This window comes from Sciurus carolinensis, chromosome X, assembly GCF_902686445.1.
Source record: "Sciurus carolinensis chromosome X, mSciCar1.2, whole genome shotgun sequence".
NCBI classification, from domain to species: domain Eukaryota; kingdom Metazoa; phylum Chordata; class Mammalia; order Rodentia; family Sciuridae; genus Sciurus; species Sciurus carolinensis.
The window spans coordinates 11,340,534-11,358,015 of record NC_062232.1 but is presented as its reverse complement, the minus strand read 5'-3'; the positions used below and the strand labels follow the sequence as shown (position 1 = coordinate 11,358,015).

At 38.6% G+C, this 17,482-nt stretch overlaps 1 protein-coding gene across 7 annotated transcripts in view; it reads right to left on the bottom strand.

Annotated features, from left to right (window-relative positions):
- Positions 1-38: 38 nt before the first annotated feature.
- Bmx (BMX non-receptor tyrosine kinase) overlaps positions 39-17,482 on the bottom strand; it is a 49,305-nt gene continuing 31,861 nt past the window's right edge. For 4 of the 7 annotated variants that reach the window (XM_047535874.1, XM_047535877.1, XM_047535880.1 and 1 more), the window contains 7 exons: positions 16,770-16,844; positions 15,421-15,592; positions 14,021-14,237; positions 12,852-12,916; positions 10,768-10,886; positions 6,904-7,061; positions 2,485-3,024 (listed from right to left, as the gene is read on the bottom strand). In XM_047535874.1, the coding sequence (XP_047391830.1) occupies positions 2,950-3,024; positions 6,904-7,061; positions 10,768-10,886; positions 12,852-12,916; positions 14,021-14,237; positions 15,421-15,592; positions 16,770-16,844 (881 nt within the window). In that variant the 3' untranslated portion in view covers positions 2,485-2,949. Of the gene's footprint in view, positions 1,220-2,483; positions 3,025-6,903; positions 7,062-10,767; positions 10,887-12,851; positions 12,917-14,020; positions 14,238-15,420; positions 15,593-16,769; positions 16,845-17,482 lie in introns of those variants that run through there. The other 3 variants (XM_047535875.1, XM_047535881.1, XM_047535879.1) reach the window with 3 other exon arrangements.

The following is a 17,482-nucleotide window of genomic DNA, read 5'->3' as shown; positions in this document are numbered from 1 at the left end:
AATTTATCTTTGCATGAAATCCATGTCCCTCCTTATCATCCTTGACCTCACCATCATGCCATTCCTTGGGCCCACAGCCTGCTGAGGCTGCTCTCACACTTGTGGTCCTTCTGCCTCAGCCTCCTGAGTCCCTGAGATTACAGGCATGCGCCACCATGCCTAGCTCACAGAGCCTTTTTGCAGGCAAATTTTCCAACTAAGAAAGCAAAGGTTAAATGAAATTATGAATGAGCCATTGTGGAGTTCAGAGACAGGAGGAGCATTTGTTTATAGAATCTGAAGCCATTCACTAAGTGAATTCCTGGGAATTTAATTATTTCTTATGGGGTGGAGTTGGTAAGAGCAGTCGTCAAGGCAGAAAGGGCAGATGCTACCTTCCTATCCCCTGATGTCTGTCAGTGAATTATTCTCCCTCATTTGAAATCCATGCCTTCCCCATTAGTAAAGATGGGACCTTAGGTCCAATCTCTCCTCCTCATACACCTAAGAATCAAAGTCAGAATCAAAATTGAGAAACTCAACTTTATAAATCTACTATGTTAGAATCTTTCTCTTAATTAACTTAAGCAGATATGATATGGATTTTGCTAGACTCTCTTGACTTTGTGTTTAACTTTGGGCAGATCATAAAAAGTTCAGCAAGAGTTTTGGACTTCATCTAGAAAATGCCGTATCTGAAATTGCTCTCCGACTTGCCCTTTGGGGAAGTTTCTTGTCACATAAGTCTGCCTTTTTCTTCACTCCCCAGAGAGAGTGTGGGCAGACTTCTGTTTAAAATTATAACCATGAATGCTGCCTATTGCCACAAAATACAATGAAATCACATTTTAAAAGCCATTATGCATTTTTTTTTAAATATGAGGGTTTTTTGTTGATGTCATTTTTTTGTTTTTTGCTCTTTCTGGACTTATTTTCTGATAAGCCTCTAGTGGCACCTTAAATTCTTGCTTGACTTGGTTTCAGGAGTCAGGTTTCTAAGCAAGGCTTTGGTCTCTTTTCATAGTAAACAATTCTGTATTGTTTGAATTTTGCAACAAGCATGTACTACTTTTGTTATAAAGCAGATTATTTTTAAAAGATCAAATACACAAAAATAAGGACAATAAAGGAAAACAATCTTCAAGAGGGAGACCAGAAAGAAAGATTAACAGTCTGCGATGCAGGTTCCCACTGCCAGCTCATGGAGAAGGAAGGGTTGTGTCACTTGTTCCTTCTCTTCCTGTGGGTAGGAAAGAATTTGGCACACAGTAATTATGAAATAAGAGAGTAAATGAATGAATGTATAAATGACATAGTGATTATTTTTAAAGTACATTTCATTATACATTGAGATTTGTGTACCTTTGTTCAAAATAGAAGATGATTATCAAATGTCAATTTTCATTTGTTTTGTTTTGTTTTGTATTTGCTGATGGACAGCACACCTTTATTTTATTTTATTTTATTTTTATGTAGTGCTAAGGATTGAACCCAGTGCCTCTGCTACTGAGCTACAGCCCTAGCCCCAAATGTCAATTTGCTGTTGAAATAAAGGAATCATTAATTAAATGTCAAGAAACAAATAAACAAGAGGGAACATTTGAGCTATCTGGTGGGTGAGGGAGTTAATGGGATGTCCCTTAAGGGAGATTATTAATTTTTATCTGAAAAATAGCAGTAGGGCTTAATCAGGTCTTTAAAAAAAATAGTGCCCCATATAACCTTTCTCTCTCCCTTCTAGAAAAGACAATAAAATATGCCAAAAGATATTATAAAAAATACCCTAATAGATTCAGCAGCAGATTGTAAAGGAGGGCACTCCCAGAAACATTCTAAAACTAAAATACCCTTTATAATAGCCACGAGAAGTTAAAATAGTACTTCTGTATCTTTGTGTTAGGATCCAAGACTGAAATTGAAACTTCAGCTGTCAAATGAGCCAAGAGCCCCCAGAGCTCCAAATTCAAGAATTTAAAATGACTAGAAAGCATCGATGCCTTCAATTTTAGAAAAAAGATCATGGTTTCACTGAGTTGTGATTGATCATAGTCGAGGTTAAGGTTAAAGTTAAAGAAAAAGTTATCAAATTGTATCTTAGCATCTTTTAAAATTTGCTCTATGTGAAACATGTTTAATATATTGTTGAATAATATTATAGTTGTACATGTGTATACATGAGGTAAACAATCATTATTCTAATCTGGATATCAGATGACAGTTGTGCCATTTGAATTGAATTATGAACCACAAAACAATGCCCCACCACAAAATGAGGTGCACTCAGGTAGTTCAAATAACTGCATCAGCAATGTCTGGGAGCTTGTGAAAAATACAGGTTTACAGGCTGCACTCAGGCCTGCCATATCAGAATCTCAGGTTGTTCCTAGAAATCTGTGTTTTAATAAACTCTCCATTTAATTCTCATGAATGCTGAAATACAAAGACCACTGAAATACAAAGGCAAATGTCCACATTTCTGTACTTGATAGTATATTTAATTTTCATAATGACAACATAAGGAAAAGAATGAATGTCTAACAAATAATTTTTCAATTCTACCCAATCTTGACACATGTTACACACTCTCTCCATGTTGTAATATGACAATGTACTTCTGCTGTAGACTGGGAAGTGTTACATCAGGAGCAGCATAAAGGAAATTACTAATTTGACCTAAATTTCAAGGAAATTTTTTTTTTTTTTTTTTTTTTTTTTTTTTTTTTTTTGCGGTGCTGGGGATTGAACCCAGAGCCTTGTGCTTGCAAGGAAAGCACTCTACCAACTGAGCTATCTCCCCAGCCTGGAAATTTTTTTTCTAGCTTGCTCATTTCTACATAATATAACAGACAAACAGCATACAGAATACTATTAAGAACTAGCTAAATTACATTGGAACTTACTACTTTCCTTCTAAAGAATGAAAATGTTAACCAATATTTACATTAATTCTCATCAGCACTTCTAATTTCTTCAAGGCTTGTCTTTTTCCCGAAGTGGTTCAATGGAAGATAGGAGTTGCTGAAATGTGGGGCGCTTTTCTGGGAGCTACGTAAAAGAAAAAATTCAATGTTTTAGATAATGCAAATTATAATTAAAAATAAAAATATCAAATATTTATACTTCAATCCTAAAGCTAATAACTTTTGATGTAAAAGTTGCAGATATTTCTGCTAAAATCAGGAACAAGGCAAGGAGGCCTGCTATATCTATCACTATAAATATCATGTTGAAGATATTAGAAAGTGAAAACAGTTACGGGCCTGTAATCCTAGTGGCTTGGGAGGCTGAGGCAACAGGATCACAAGTTCAAAGCCAACCTCAGCAAAAGCAAGGTGCTAAGCACCTCAGTGAGACCGTCTCTAAATAAAATATAAAATAGGGCTGGGGATGTGGCTCAGTGGTCAGTGCCCCTGAGTTCAATCCCCAGTACTAAAACAAACAAACAAACAAACAAACAAACAATTACAGTCATATAATTGGAACACCAATTGGAATAGGAAGTTATTTTTGTTTGCATAGACATAATTGTGTACCTGGAAAACCCAAGAGGATCAACAATAGAACCAACTCAAACAACAAAGGAATCTACCAGGAGAGAAGGATATAAAATTAAGATACAAAATCAATAACTTTCACATATACCTACAGTCACCACTTAGAAGATATCATGGAAAACTCCATTTCTAATAGCAACATCATCAAAATGAAATACTTAAAAATATACTTCCCTTCCCCAATGAGGAAAGCTTTAAAACACTGCTGAAAAATACGTAAGTTCTAGAATGGGTCATGTTGGTATCATAAAAATGTCATTTCTCAAATGAAATACATTCTTCTAAAAAATATGAAAGTTTATTTCAAGCTAAACGAATTGATTCTTTGGTTCATAGATTGTTAAAATATGCAAAATGGCTAGGAAACTATAGAAAAAGGTGAGTAATGGGTGCGGTGTACTAGCCTACACAGTATTAAAACATTGTATAGTCTCCAGACATTTAAAACAATGTGGTACTAGCACATGGAGAGAACAAAGAACAGAAGAGGAAGTCCTGAAATAAATCCAAATACATATGGAAATTTAAAATAACATTAGGGTGGCATTTCACTACAATTAAGGTGGTATCACGTCTCTGGGGATAAGCTGGTCTTTTAGTAAATAGTGCTTCTGAAAACTGGATAAACATTTAAAACAATATATTTGGAGCCATACTTCATACTGTATACCATAACAAACAAACTAGATCAGAGGCTTAAAAAATAATGAAGAGTACTAGAGGAAAATCTGGGTGAATTCCATTATAATTTGGGTGTGGGAAAGCCCATATAACTATGACTTAATTTCCAGAAGCAATAAAAGCAAATTTTGACATATTCAGCTATATTTTAAAAAGACACTTATTTACATGACCAAAACAAACAAATAAAATATAACCAAATCAAAATATAACTGAAAAACTGAAAAGAAATATTGGAAAATACAGCTTATATCTCAGACAACAATAGTAATATGCCTGATTTGTAAAGAGAGCATTAAAACCTGATAGAAAAAAGGGAATAATGGTTCTCAGAAAGATATATGACCCTTAAATATATGAAAAGAGGCTCAACCGCATTCAATCAAAGATATACATGTTAAAGCTATACTAAAATGCCATTTTTCATCTATCAGATTAGCAAAAAGTTGTTAATGAGCTCCACTGGTGAGAGAAACAGTCACCTCCATTACTAGTAGGACAGCACCCTATGAAGAACAATGCATATGCCACTTCTTTGTAAGAAAAAAAGGGAAACAAGAAAACACACAGTCATTTTTGCACAAAGAATTCCCAGAAAGACATATCAGAATCTAATGAAATATTTGAATGTTGTTCAATCTTTTTATGGATTTGAAAAGTTGCAAAGTAAATATTAAAAAGGAGGGGAAATTCAAATCTGCAAACTCTACTCACCATATGCAGACTCTAACTGGGTATTGTCTCTGTGCAATCCCTTTCATGAATTCTGTCATAACTCCCACAGTTTCATGGACCAACTGTGAGAAGTGGGCAGTTCCTCCCTATTCAGGGCCCCTGTCCATCTGATGGGCCAGTCTTATGCCCAGGAGCTAGAGTCAGGAGGCCCAGAGAGGTGCCCAGCTTCGTCTGAAAAACCCTTATCTTCTCTTCTTCATCAGACAGATAACAGTAGTAAGTCAGCCTGGTTGCAGGTGGTGACAGTATGACCCTCTAATGCTGCCTGAGACTCTTGGACTGTACTTTTGGGGTAGAAAAGGGTGGTGAAAACTTATGTACTAGTCCAAGTGGTGTAGGGTGAGGAATTACAAAGTGCCCGTATTCCAGGCAAGCATTTAAGGCTATGTGATAAAATATTGTTATACGATGTAGTCAGCGACTCCTGCAAAGTGGGACTGCAGACTCCAATACAAGAGATTAGGAACTATATGCATCAATTTATTAAATCATATTTTGTAAATTGTATAAAATTATAAGTTGTGTGCATTCATTTATTCCTAACTCCAAGTGTAGAGCTTGGTACATAGCTACTTTGTAATTATATATACAATAATAATAACAAACATAAAGCACTGACTATGTACCAGGCACTGTTCTAAGGACTTGATAGTAATTTATCCAATCCATACTATAATCTTTTGAAGAAAATACTATTTTACAGTGGAGCACAGAGAGGTTAGGAGCCTTGTACAACTACTAAGTGATTAAGGCAGGATTTAACCCAGATATTCTGGCTCCAGAATTCACATGCTTAACTACTACACCAATTTACTTTGCTTTTTACTGGTAAATGAATGAATGCAGCATTAGGCCCTTTTGTCAATGAGTAATTACCCCATAATAGTTATAAGCTATGGGCTCTTAGGTTAATATTCTTCAGAGCCTCCTTTTATCATGTCTCTGCTCAAAATTCTTCAAAGGCTCCCATGACCTATAAAAAACAAAATTTGCACTCTTCTTGCCATTTGGCTTCCAGAGGCTGAACCAGACTTATTCTTCCAAACCTATTTGCAGCCTTTCCAACAATAGCTCCAGCCTAGAACATCATTCCACTTCCTGCCTCGAATCTTGACCTGAGTTGTTCTCAAACGGCACCCTTTGACAACGTCCACTCTCACAAACCAGGGGCATTTGGTAGATGGTTCCTGATTCTGCTCAGATCAGTATATTTGGGAAGCTACTCTTTGTCCTCTGAGCTCCTTGTATACTTGTTTTCAGTCATATCGTGTGTGTGTGTGTGTGTGTGTGTGTGTGTAAGGACTTTGAGTTCAGTGCGGGCACAAGTGAGCTTCATAATTCCTTAACATCCCCCATTAGTTCTATGAACACAGTAGATGCCTTGCAAATGAATCCACATCTTCCCCAGAAGATGTGGGGCCCTTATATTCTGCCTGCATGGAATGCTTTCATTCAGTATTTGGGAGGCAGGGGAAGAGATAATGGAATAGTGTCCTCTGTGTGTTCTCTATATGTGGTTAGGTATTTGCTGTTACACATTTTCTACTTGAGGACAGATTCCACAGTTAAGACCAGGGACCCTGGCACTAACCAACCTCCCTTTTACTAGCTGTGTGACCTTAGCAGAGTCATTTAACCTCTATGGGCCTCTATTTCCTCTTGTTACTTTTAGTGATGATGATAGAACATTCCTCATAGTGTGTTTCCTGATGAAAAAATAAGTTAATATTTGTGAAGTTCTCAGTATAGTGCTGGACATGAGTCGTTCAGTCAACTGTCCGCACCTGAACTGCTTGTTTTAGATCTCAACCTTTTGAGGGCAGAAGCTCAGGGCCATTTCCACCTCTTCTCAAAGCAAGTGCTTTCCCTGAAAAAATTTTGTCCCAGTGGTGATACAGCAACCACCCTGGATACACTTGGGATCCCTTCCAGCTCACTCAGGGGGCATACTTGCCTCGTGCCAGCAGCTGTACATGATCTGGTAGATGGTGTCCGATGCCAGTTGTGGCTGGTAGAGCCTGTGGCCCTGGGAGACCTTCACGACCACCTGGGAGTTGTCATACAAGTCATAGGGCTGCTTCCCCAGGGTGAACACCTCCCACATCAGGATCCCTGCACCACACCAGTAGACAATAACAAAACAAGACCAAAAAAACAAAAGAAAGCCAATGTGAGAAGGTACAGAGTATGAACAAGCTTCGCACCCAGGTCCGGAAGGCTGTGATGAGAACCAGGGAATGAGTCTAAGTGTACTTGTTGGAAAGAAGTGAATGGCAAGGGCAACTTCAGAGGAGGCCACTTGGAGCCAAGGTTGTTGGGCTACTCCAGGCAGGCAGCCGGGGCCTCATTCAGCTCACAGTGACAACAACTTGTGTAGGGAACCCCAGCCCCAACCTCTGGGAGTAATCAATTGAAGACCTCACCCTCTCTTTCTCGGCTTTGGCGGTTGTGTGTGCAATAACTTCATTGCACGAATTACCTTTCAGAAGAATTAAACATAAAATCATTGATGCCTCTCCCCTTCTCTTGCACCACTGCCTTTCTCTTTAGCATTTTTGTGTTCAGTTTCAGGATGTTCACAATCCTTCAGGGCATGTAGATGCCGTGTTAAGAAACTGAGTTCTTCTGGTCATGATGGCCAAGAGAGTAGCAATTTGAGGTCAGTCAGAACTTTTTTTTTTTTTTTTTTTTTGGTACCAGGGATTAAAACCAGGGGCCTTAACCATGGAGCCACATCCCCTGACCTTTTTATTTTTTATTTTGAGATAGGGTCTCACTAAGTTACTTAGGGCCTCGCTAAGTTGCTGAGGTTGGCCTTGAACATGTCATCCTCCTGCCTTAGCCTCCCAAGTCACTGGGATTAAAGCCTGAGCCACCACATTCGGCCCTGTGAGAACTTCTAAGCCAAGTTCTGCCACTTATAAGCTGGGAACATTCCTTAGCTGCTCCCAGCCTCAGTTTCCCTGTCTGTAAAAGAGTATTTACACTGCATGAACTTGCCATGAGGATTAAATAGGATAGAGCATGCGATATATTTGAAAGTGTTCCAGGACATTTTAAGTGCTGTCTGAAGAGTGCTGTTCTGTTTAAGGACAGAGAATTTCAACAGTCTGCCAGATTCAAAACCTTGGAAAACCAGAATATGTAAGAAAGAAGAAAATTGTTCTAGAGCCATAACTGAGGTACTAACTTAAAACTTTTTTTTTTACTTTAAGGTAAAAAAAATCTGACAACAGATTTTTTGGTAAGATATGTATAAATAAAACAATATTTTAAGTTGTTGTGGCTCTTTTTTTGGTACCAGGGATTGAACCCAGGGGTGCTTAGCCACTGAGCCACATTGCCCAGTGTGGCTCCTCTTTAAAAAACAAAACAAAACAAACCAAAAAACCCACATTCTAAAACAACTATCCAATTGAATGCTGCTCCCTCACAACTTTCTCTTTGGAAGCCTACGCACCTATTTCAAGGTTAACATCACTGCTAAAAAATCAGTGGGGCTACTCTTTGGGAATTTCTTTCAGGGGCCCTGATTCATTTCATATATCCTCATTGAGAAAAAATGAAGAATAGATTATTGTCTGTAAACAGCCAGAAAATATCTGGAGCCAAGTTTTGTTGCATAAGGTGAATACTCAGGTTGGATAAGGATGGTTTTTGGTCAAAACCAAATTATAACTATTAAATGAGAGTGCTGATTTTTAAGATATCATTCATTAAATATATCAACTGATGTATGGATATTGATACTAATTTTGACAACAAGGTACAAAATTTAATCAATACAAAATGACATTAAGTATTCACCAAAATGCTATCTTCATGATTTTTCCTTTTCTGTGTATATTGCTTTCTTTTTTCCAATGAACAATGCCAAATGTCCAAAGGGAATAGTTATTTTTAAAAATGTTGTCACATACCTGGCAACTTAGGAGGCTAAAGCAGAAGGATTGAGAATTCAAGAACAGCCTCAGCAACTTAGCGAGACCCTAAGCAAATTAGCAAGATCTTGTCTCAAAATAAAAAATAAAAAATGGGCTGGGGATGTGGCTCAGTGTTTGAGCACCCCAGGTTCAATCCCCGGTAACAAAAAAATCCCATAAAACTGTGTTGCATAGAAAAATAAATGACTAATGAAATGTTTCTTTTTGGGTACCATCTTGCAAGTATTAAGCAGTAAGTCAAATTGTACTTATGGACTAAAATAGGCGTGAAATAGGTCTGTCATATTTAATATGTTTTATAATTTTATGATAATTTAGATTACTTATCCTGGACCCCATCCGAGAGTGATTGAAAATAGTGCTGACATTCTCACCACATTAAAAAACAAATCTCAAAATTTATAGGCGCAATTTAAGAATAGATTCCTTTTCTTAATTACCTTTACCAAAAAAAAAAAAAGATGTTTTTTTGAAGTGCTGGGAATTGAAGTCAGGTCCTTGAGCATGCCAGGCAAGCATTCTACCACTAAATTTTAATATAGACATTTTAATAAAATAGGAGTAAGCAAACTTCCTATGTAAAGGGCTGCTTAATAAGCATTTTAAGCTTTATGGGTCATGTGGCCTCTGTGGCAACAGCTCTATTCTGCTACTGTAGCACAAAATCAGTCACAGACAATAGGGAAATAAATGGGCATGGCTATGGACCAATAAAACTTTATTTGCAGCTGGGCATGGTGGTGCACGCCTATAATACCAGTGGTTCAGGAAGCTGAGGCAAGAGGATCATGAGTTCAAGGCCAGCCTTGCCAATTTAGCAAGGCCCTAAGCAACTTAGTGAGACCCTGTCTGTAAATAAAATATATTTTTATAAAAGGGGCTGGGGATGTGGCTCAGTGGTTAAGTACCCCTGGGTTCAATCTCTGGTACAAAAACAACAACAAAAACAACTTATTTACAGAAATAGGCCACCTGGTTTTTTTCCTGAGCTATTGTTTGCCTGCCCCTGATCTAACCTATGAATTTTAACAAGAGAGGAGACTACTTGAAACGAGGATTGAGCTCGCTCTTGCTTGGGTCTTGAATGTCCCCCAAAGACCATACGTCAAAGGCTTGGTCCCTAGGTTTGTGCTACTGGAAGGTGTGGAAACTTTAAAAGGTGGGGCTTAGTGGAAGGTCTTTAGGTTCTTGGGGGTGTGCCCTTGGAGGGGATAGTGGGTCCCCTGCCCCTCCTCTTCTTCTCTTTTTTGCTTCCTGGCTATGAGGTGAGCAGCTTTCCTCTACCATGTGCTGCCTTACTACAAGCCTCAAAGCAATGAGGCCAATTGGTCATGGACTAGAATTTCCAAGACTATGCCAAAACAAACCTTTCCTCTTTCAAAGTTGATTATCTGAGATATTTGTCATAGTGATGAAAAGCTAATGCCAAGCAGAAGAAAGTGCTGAGTCATGTCTGATGTTTCCATTAGGGATGCCCAAAGAATCGATCCATTCAGAAGGGAATAGTTATCAATTACTTTTATACAGAAAATGACTCCATCTTAAGTCTTTCAACTTGTTGGACTTCAAGAAACCTCAGATTTAGTTTCTAATGACTCCTTTAAAAAATGTTTGAAATCTTCATTGGAAGAATTTTATCCCCTTTGACTTTATAAAAAAATGCTAGAAGGATGTAAATTACGTGATATGTGCAGGACATTCTAACACCTGACCCAAGAAGGTAAGTCATCTTCTTCGATCTCTTGCTTGTCTCAGGCCATATGTATAATTTTGTAAAATGGCCTCTTTAAAATGGATGTTGCTGCTCTTGTGGTTTCCTGTTGTGGAAGCCAGTTTATGAAACAGGGCCAGATCCTGTGTGGCCACTTCCTTACCGAATGCCCATACGTCTGACTTGCTGCTGTATTTGAAGTAGTGAAACACCTCTGGGGCTGACCACTTGACTGGAAACTTTGTTCCTACTGAGCTGACGTACTGGTCATCGAGAACATACCTGGGGGGAACATCAACACAGACATTAAGCACATGATGATGTAAAATGGGAAGACCTCTGTTATGGTTTACATGTGGTGTCTCTCAAAAGCTCATGTGTGACATAATGCAAGGTTTGGAGGAGAAATGACTGGGTTATAGCCTTCACCTAATCAGTGAATTAATCCCTGATGGAATTAACAGTGGTAACTGGAGGCAGGTGGGGTATGGCTGGAGGAAGTGATTCATTGGGGGGGCGTGGTTATGGGGTATATATTTTGTATCTGGAGAGCAGAGATCTCTCTCTGCTTCTTGATCGCCATGATGTGAGCTGCTTCCCTCTGCCACACTCTTCCACCATGATGTTCAGCCTCACCTTGAGCCCAGAGGAATGGAACTGGCCTTCTGTGAACTAAGACCTCTGAAACCGTGAGCCCTCAAATACACTTTTCTCCTTTATAATTGTTCTGGTTGGGTCTTTTAGTTGCAGCAGCAAAAAAGCTGACTAAAACAATCTTTGCTGGCCGCGGTTGCCTGCGTGGTGGAATAGGCTGGTGAAGGGCATACAGCCGTTCAGAGTCTTAGCTGAATGCCCTGGTTTTCTGGATCTTTTGCTTTCCTTTCAATGTGTCAGTTTAGTTTGAAAATAGCAAAACATGAGTGAAAAGTGGTAAATACGAGAAAACACAAAAATGGATAAATGAAATCACTCAGAATCCCATCCCAAAGATGATTGTAATTCTGTCACTCAAGTTATATTTTTGCTTGTACTTTTTTATCTTCTTCTTTCTTTCTTTTCTTTTCTTTTTTCTTTTTAGGTACCAGAGGTTGAACCCAGAGGTGCTTAACCACTGAGCCACATCCCCAGCCCTTTTTTATATTTTATTTAGAGACAGGGTCTCACTGAGTTGCTTAGGGCCTGGCTAAATTGCTGAGTCTGGCTTTGAACTCTAATCCTCCTTCATTGCCTCCTGAGCTACTGGGATTACAAGTATACACCACCATATCTGGCTTATTTTTTCTATTTACATAATTTGAACAAAATTGGGTTTCTGTTGTGTAGAGATTTGCATCTATTTTTCCTTTAATAGCAGATTGTGAGCATTTTTGTATGTGGTTACATTTTCTACTACAACATCGTGTTTAATGGCTGAATAATATTCTCTCTTATGAATTAACAAATTTTATTTAATAGTATAAATTATTTCTAGTCTTCTGTTATAAACAGTGATGAAAAATAGCCTATGGAGATATGCAAACCATAAAAGTATAAGTTTAAGGATGTTCACAAAACCCTTGTTTGTAATAATGATAAAATGTCCCCATATTGAGGAACAATTAAATACATAGAATAGTATACAGCCACTAAAAATGAGAAAGCCCTGTATTTACCAACATAAATGGCTATTCACGGTATATGGTTATGTACAAAAAGTTAAGTATGTCCAGTGTAATTCCATTTTGGGGAAAATAAAATGTACATGTTTGGGTATATGATCGAGAATATTTAATAAGATCTGAAAGAACATCCACCAAACATGTTAACAGTAGTTACTTCTACTACTAGAAATGGTGGCGAGGACTTGGGGTAGATTCTACTTTTTACTTTATATACTAATACTTATATTTCTTATAGCATATACATATTATTTATAATAATTAGCAGAAGGAGCACTGTATATTTGCTCATAAAGAAACCCTACTACACAAAGAAAATGACTCAACTAGAGAAAATAAGAGAATGAAAATTTTGGAAACCAAAAAAATTGAGTATAATTGATAAGAACACTATACACCAAAATGTGTTAGAAATCTCAACTATACTATAAAACATCAGTAACAAAACAAAAACAAAAACAAAAAGCTGATCATTAGAATACCTTGTCACGGGCTGGGGAGATAGCTCAGTTGGTAGAGTGCTTGCCTTGCAAGCACAAGGCCCTGGGTTCGATCCCCAGCACCGCAAAAAAAAAAAAAAAAAGAATACCTTGTCATTCCAAAATCAGAGACTTTCACAGAGAGGTCGCTGTCCACCAAGCAGTTCCGAGCAGCCTTTGGAGGAAAGAAAAATTCTCTGAGTGGTAGAAGTGCCCAAGAATTTCCTGATGTCAGAATAAGACCTTTCTTCTTCTTCAGCAGAATTCTTTCTAGGCAAAATCTAAGATTGCCTATCACAATCCCAAATGATTTTGGTGGGGGGGACCAGGGATTGAACTTGAGCACTTAACCACTGAGTCACAACCCCAGCCCTTTTTTATACTTTATTTTAAGACAGGATCTCGCTGAGTTGCCTAAGGCCTTGCTAAGTTGCTGAGGTTGGCTTTGAACTTGCAATCCTATTGCCTCAGCCTCCTGAGCTACTGGGATTACAGGTGTGTGCCACTATGCCCAGTTCTAAATGCTTTAAAGTTGTCTTTTTGCCCCTTGCAATATTTGACTTTTTCAAAATGCAAATGTGCTCCCATGAGAATTTTCACCCAAACACCCATGCTTGTCAAACAATATGAAAGTTATTAAGCACAGAACATTAGCTTTCCAAGGAGAGAGGAAAAATTTCTAGGCCCTCTCTTTTTACCACTGGATACTGTACATCAAAAGATATTTTGAAGATATAAACACTGCAACAGTGACATAGAATGAATGCACTGACCTGACGGGCATGACATGTTTGTATGCAGTACAAGAACATCTGTAAAGACACACCTCAGGTAGTGCCACACACAATGCTCTCCATTCCATTCCTATCCCAACACAAGGACCCACAAATTTCATTTCCTTGCTTTTTTTTTTTTTTTTTTTTTTTTTTTTGGTACAAGGAATTAAACCCAGGGGTGCTTAACCATTAAGCCACATTCCCAGCCCCTTTTATTTTGAGACAGAGTCTCCCTAAGTTGCTTTGGACCTAAGTTGATAAGGTTGGACTCCAACTTGTAATCCTCCTGCCTCAGCCTCCCAAGTTGCCTGGCATGCACCACCCTGCTCAACTCTAAAGTCATGAGTTTTACTATAATAGTGTTAGGTGTTTACACAAGTCACAAGTAAGCAAAGTAAAAGTGAGGGTGCCCTCCTTGCTATCCTTCCCAGTGGCCCCATTCCTGAAGTAGCCACTATGGAGTACTCCCTTTCTATTCTTTAAGCTTCAGTGGCTTGGCTTACCAAGTCCCGGTGTATGAATTGGTGACTCTCCAAGAAAGCCATGCCTTCACAGACATCATAGCACATTTCTAAGAGCTGGGAAGGTTCTAGTTCTTTTCCATGACTCTTCAGATAATTAAGCAAGCAGCCGTTGGTTATATATTCAGTCACTATGTATATGGGGTATTTCTTTGAACACACTCCATAGAATTTAACCAGTTTGGGATGATTGAGTTTCCTGGAAAGTACAGATTTTCAAAGTTCAGTACTCTACACTCCATTTTCCATATGCCCTGAAAAGGAGGATTGTGAGTAAAAAGTTTAAACATGCTTTTAATCTGCAACAGGCTAGGATTTGCAATTTCAATTATCTTTGACAAAAGCCCTACTGTAATATTGTTTTCATACCTTGATATTTGGTTCCCCTAAAGTAGAGTGATCAGTTGTGCTGGTTTGCCTGGGACTGAGGGGTTTCTGAGATACAGGACTTTCAATGCAACATCCAGGAAAGTCCCAGCAAACCTTACAAAATCTGATTCACCATGTTGACAAGGAGAAGGTGAATTATATGCATCATACACACACACACACACACACACACACACACACACACATACACATATTGCTAAGAACTGAGGGTTATGCTTGGAATATAGGAAGGGAATCTTCATTTATCAGGAGAAAAAGAAAGTAGGGTGAGAAAGGGATTTTTACCAGATTGTACTGAAGGTACCAAGAAGGAAAAGAATATTGGTGGTAGTACATTAGTTTTCAGTGCTTAGTCCTGGGTAGTAGCCCCACTCTGTCCCTCATCCCACCATGCACCTCCTCACAGGTCAGAGAAGCCACAGTGTAAAAGAGACATTTCCTGCTCAGAGCCTGTATATCCCTTTCTCAGCCATTCCTGGGGTACCAGGATGCTGGAACCTCCTGTCCATATAGTCCTGAGGCTTCTTCCAGAACACTCCTTGGGTCTGTCCCTTCAAGGATGAACCTTGCTACCTCTAGTTGAGATCATTAGCTAATAGATGGTTGTCTATGGAGACGTGGAGGGAGCCTGGATGTGCCGAATGCTGTCTGCACGAATTACCCAGGCCCCTCATAGTGCAGAACGAAGCTATAGGTGGGAGGAGAGAGGGCAAAGTGGAGTTTGGAGGATCAAAGGCCAGAGGCTGGTTTCACTGTAGAGTCAGAATTCTGAATTCAAATCTAGCCATTCAAACTGTTATGATGTGTCAAAGTAATAGTAACAATACATACTGTTATTTAAGTTTATTAACTTGACTTGTAATTTCTAAATATTTCTATCTATAACATGAGGACACTTGCTCAGGCCTTGCATATATTAGGGACAGGCTTATGAGTACTGATGGCCTTCCATGGTGAGAGCTAAAATGTCATTCCTTAGGAGGGGAACTTACATCATGGTCTGGGCCTCCTGAAAGAATTCATCTTCTGACATGGATCCCTCCTTGATCATCTTAACAGCAACGTCGTACTGCCCCTTCCACTTGCCCAACTGGACCACACCAAACTGGCCACTTCCCAGCTCCTTCAACAGGGTAATCTCCTCTCTTTTCAGTTCCCAGATTCCTAAGAAGACAAGACAGACCCTCTTGAAGATGAATACAGAAGGCTTTGGGACCAACAACTTCCTAAGTCATTTCTTATATTGACAGTATAAAGAATAACAAAACCAAAACTTTTTTTTTTTTTCTTTCTGGAATCGGTATCAGGGATTGAACCCAGGGGTGCTTAAACACTGAGCCAGCCCTTTTTATATTTTATTTTGAGACAGAGTCTCACTAAATTACTAAGCACCTCACTAAATTGCTGAGGCTGGCTTTGAACTCGTGATGCTCCTGCCTCAGCCTCCGGAGTCGCTGGGATTACAGGTGTGCACCCCATTGCACCTGGCCAAAATTTTTAATTTTAAGTCAGTAACTCAAAAAAATTCTTAATGATGTGGTCTTATGACTATATACCACTGCTCAGGAAAACTGTTGTCAAAGCAGCTGCAGGGCTGGGGAGATAGCTCAGTCGGTAGCGTGCTTGCCTCTCAAGCACAAGGCCCTGAGTTTGATCCCCAGTACCGCAAAAAAAAAAAAAAAAAAAAAAAGCAGCTGCAATTACCAATAAGCAGGTTTAGTCTCAGTGGCTCAGAAGCCTAAGGCAGGAGGATCTAAGTTCAAAGCCAGCCTCAGCAACTTAGCCAGACTCGCTCTCAAAATAAAAAATGATAAGGATGGGGATGTGGCTCACTTATTAAGTGCCCCTGGGTTCAATCCCTAGTATCAAAAAAAAAAAAAAGACCTAGAGTAAAACACTTTGCCAACCAGAGACATCTTGGAAAAAGTCAGTGTCAAAATGTGCTTGATGCCCTTAGGTTGGTAAAATATTGTTAGATTTTGTTAATCTAGGTGGATGTTATTATCCAAAACACTAAGTTGAGGACTGGCTCCATGGAATGGGCACAGAAGCCAGGAAAAAGGACAGGCAATGGGGTGTTGGAGAATAATGGTAGGATCAAATAAGAGGGGAAATTTGATAATCTTTTTGGTATTGCCGGGGAGAGTGCAGATTTAAACTGGGCGGATAGAATTCCATAATGGGGAATTGACTCAACATATCAGAGCTGAAGCCCTCCTTGGAACAATCTGAACAGGACCTTCCTTCCTGTCTTCCATCCTTTTTCCAGTTAGTTAACTATATAAGCTTCAACGAAAAATGGTGGGAAATGAAGTTTAAGAGCCCAAGGGTGTATCCATACCACTTCCCAGGGACACAGAGACTGGGACCTTGTTGGCCTTAGTTGACACAGGGTGGCGGAGCCGTGTGATCATGCCTGCAATGAAACAGCATCATATCTTTGTGTCCCATCACATCACATGGAATCAGTTCACAATTATTCTCTCTCCAGAATAGTCGAGAAGGCAGGGTTCAGGATGTTTTGATGCAGAAAGAAAATCTGTTCTATGTTCATTTTGTAATTGTATTAATTTGCTTGACCTAACTAAGTAAATTCAAGACAAAAGTTGAGTAAATCACTTTATGTGATTTTTAAAAATCTGTAGAAATTAGTAGCTTGATGGAATCTTTCACTTTAAAAATTTTCTCTTTTCTATTTGGCTGTCTCCTTATAGTCCTACACTTAAATATGTGTACAAATAGCACATTCATTTGGCAAACATTTCAATGATACAAAAGGGTACAAGATAAAAACTAAACCACCTGCTTTTTTAAAAAATTAAACCTATTACCAAATTTCACCAAAATACACCTATTACTAAATTTATATAGCATTATGATAAAGATCATTATAATTTTTACAGTGCTTAGAAAGAACCCATTCAAAAATGTAAACAATTCTTCCTTCAAATGTGGAGTGTTTTCCAAGTTATGGGAACAATCACACATGTACATTTTTCTTCCTTTTTCTAGGCATTTTAAAAAATTATTGGTTCTTTTTAGTTATATATGACA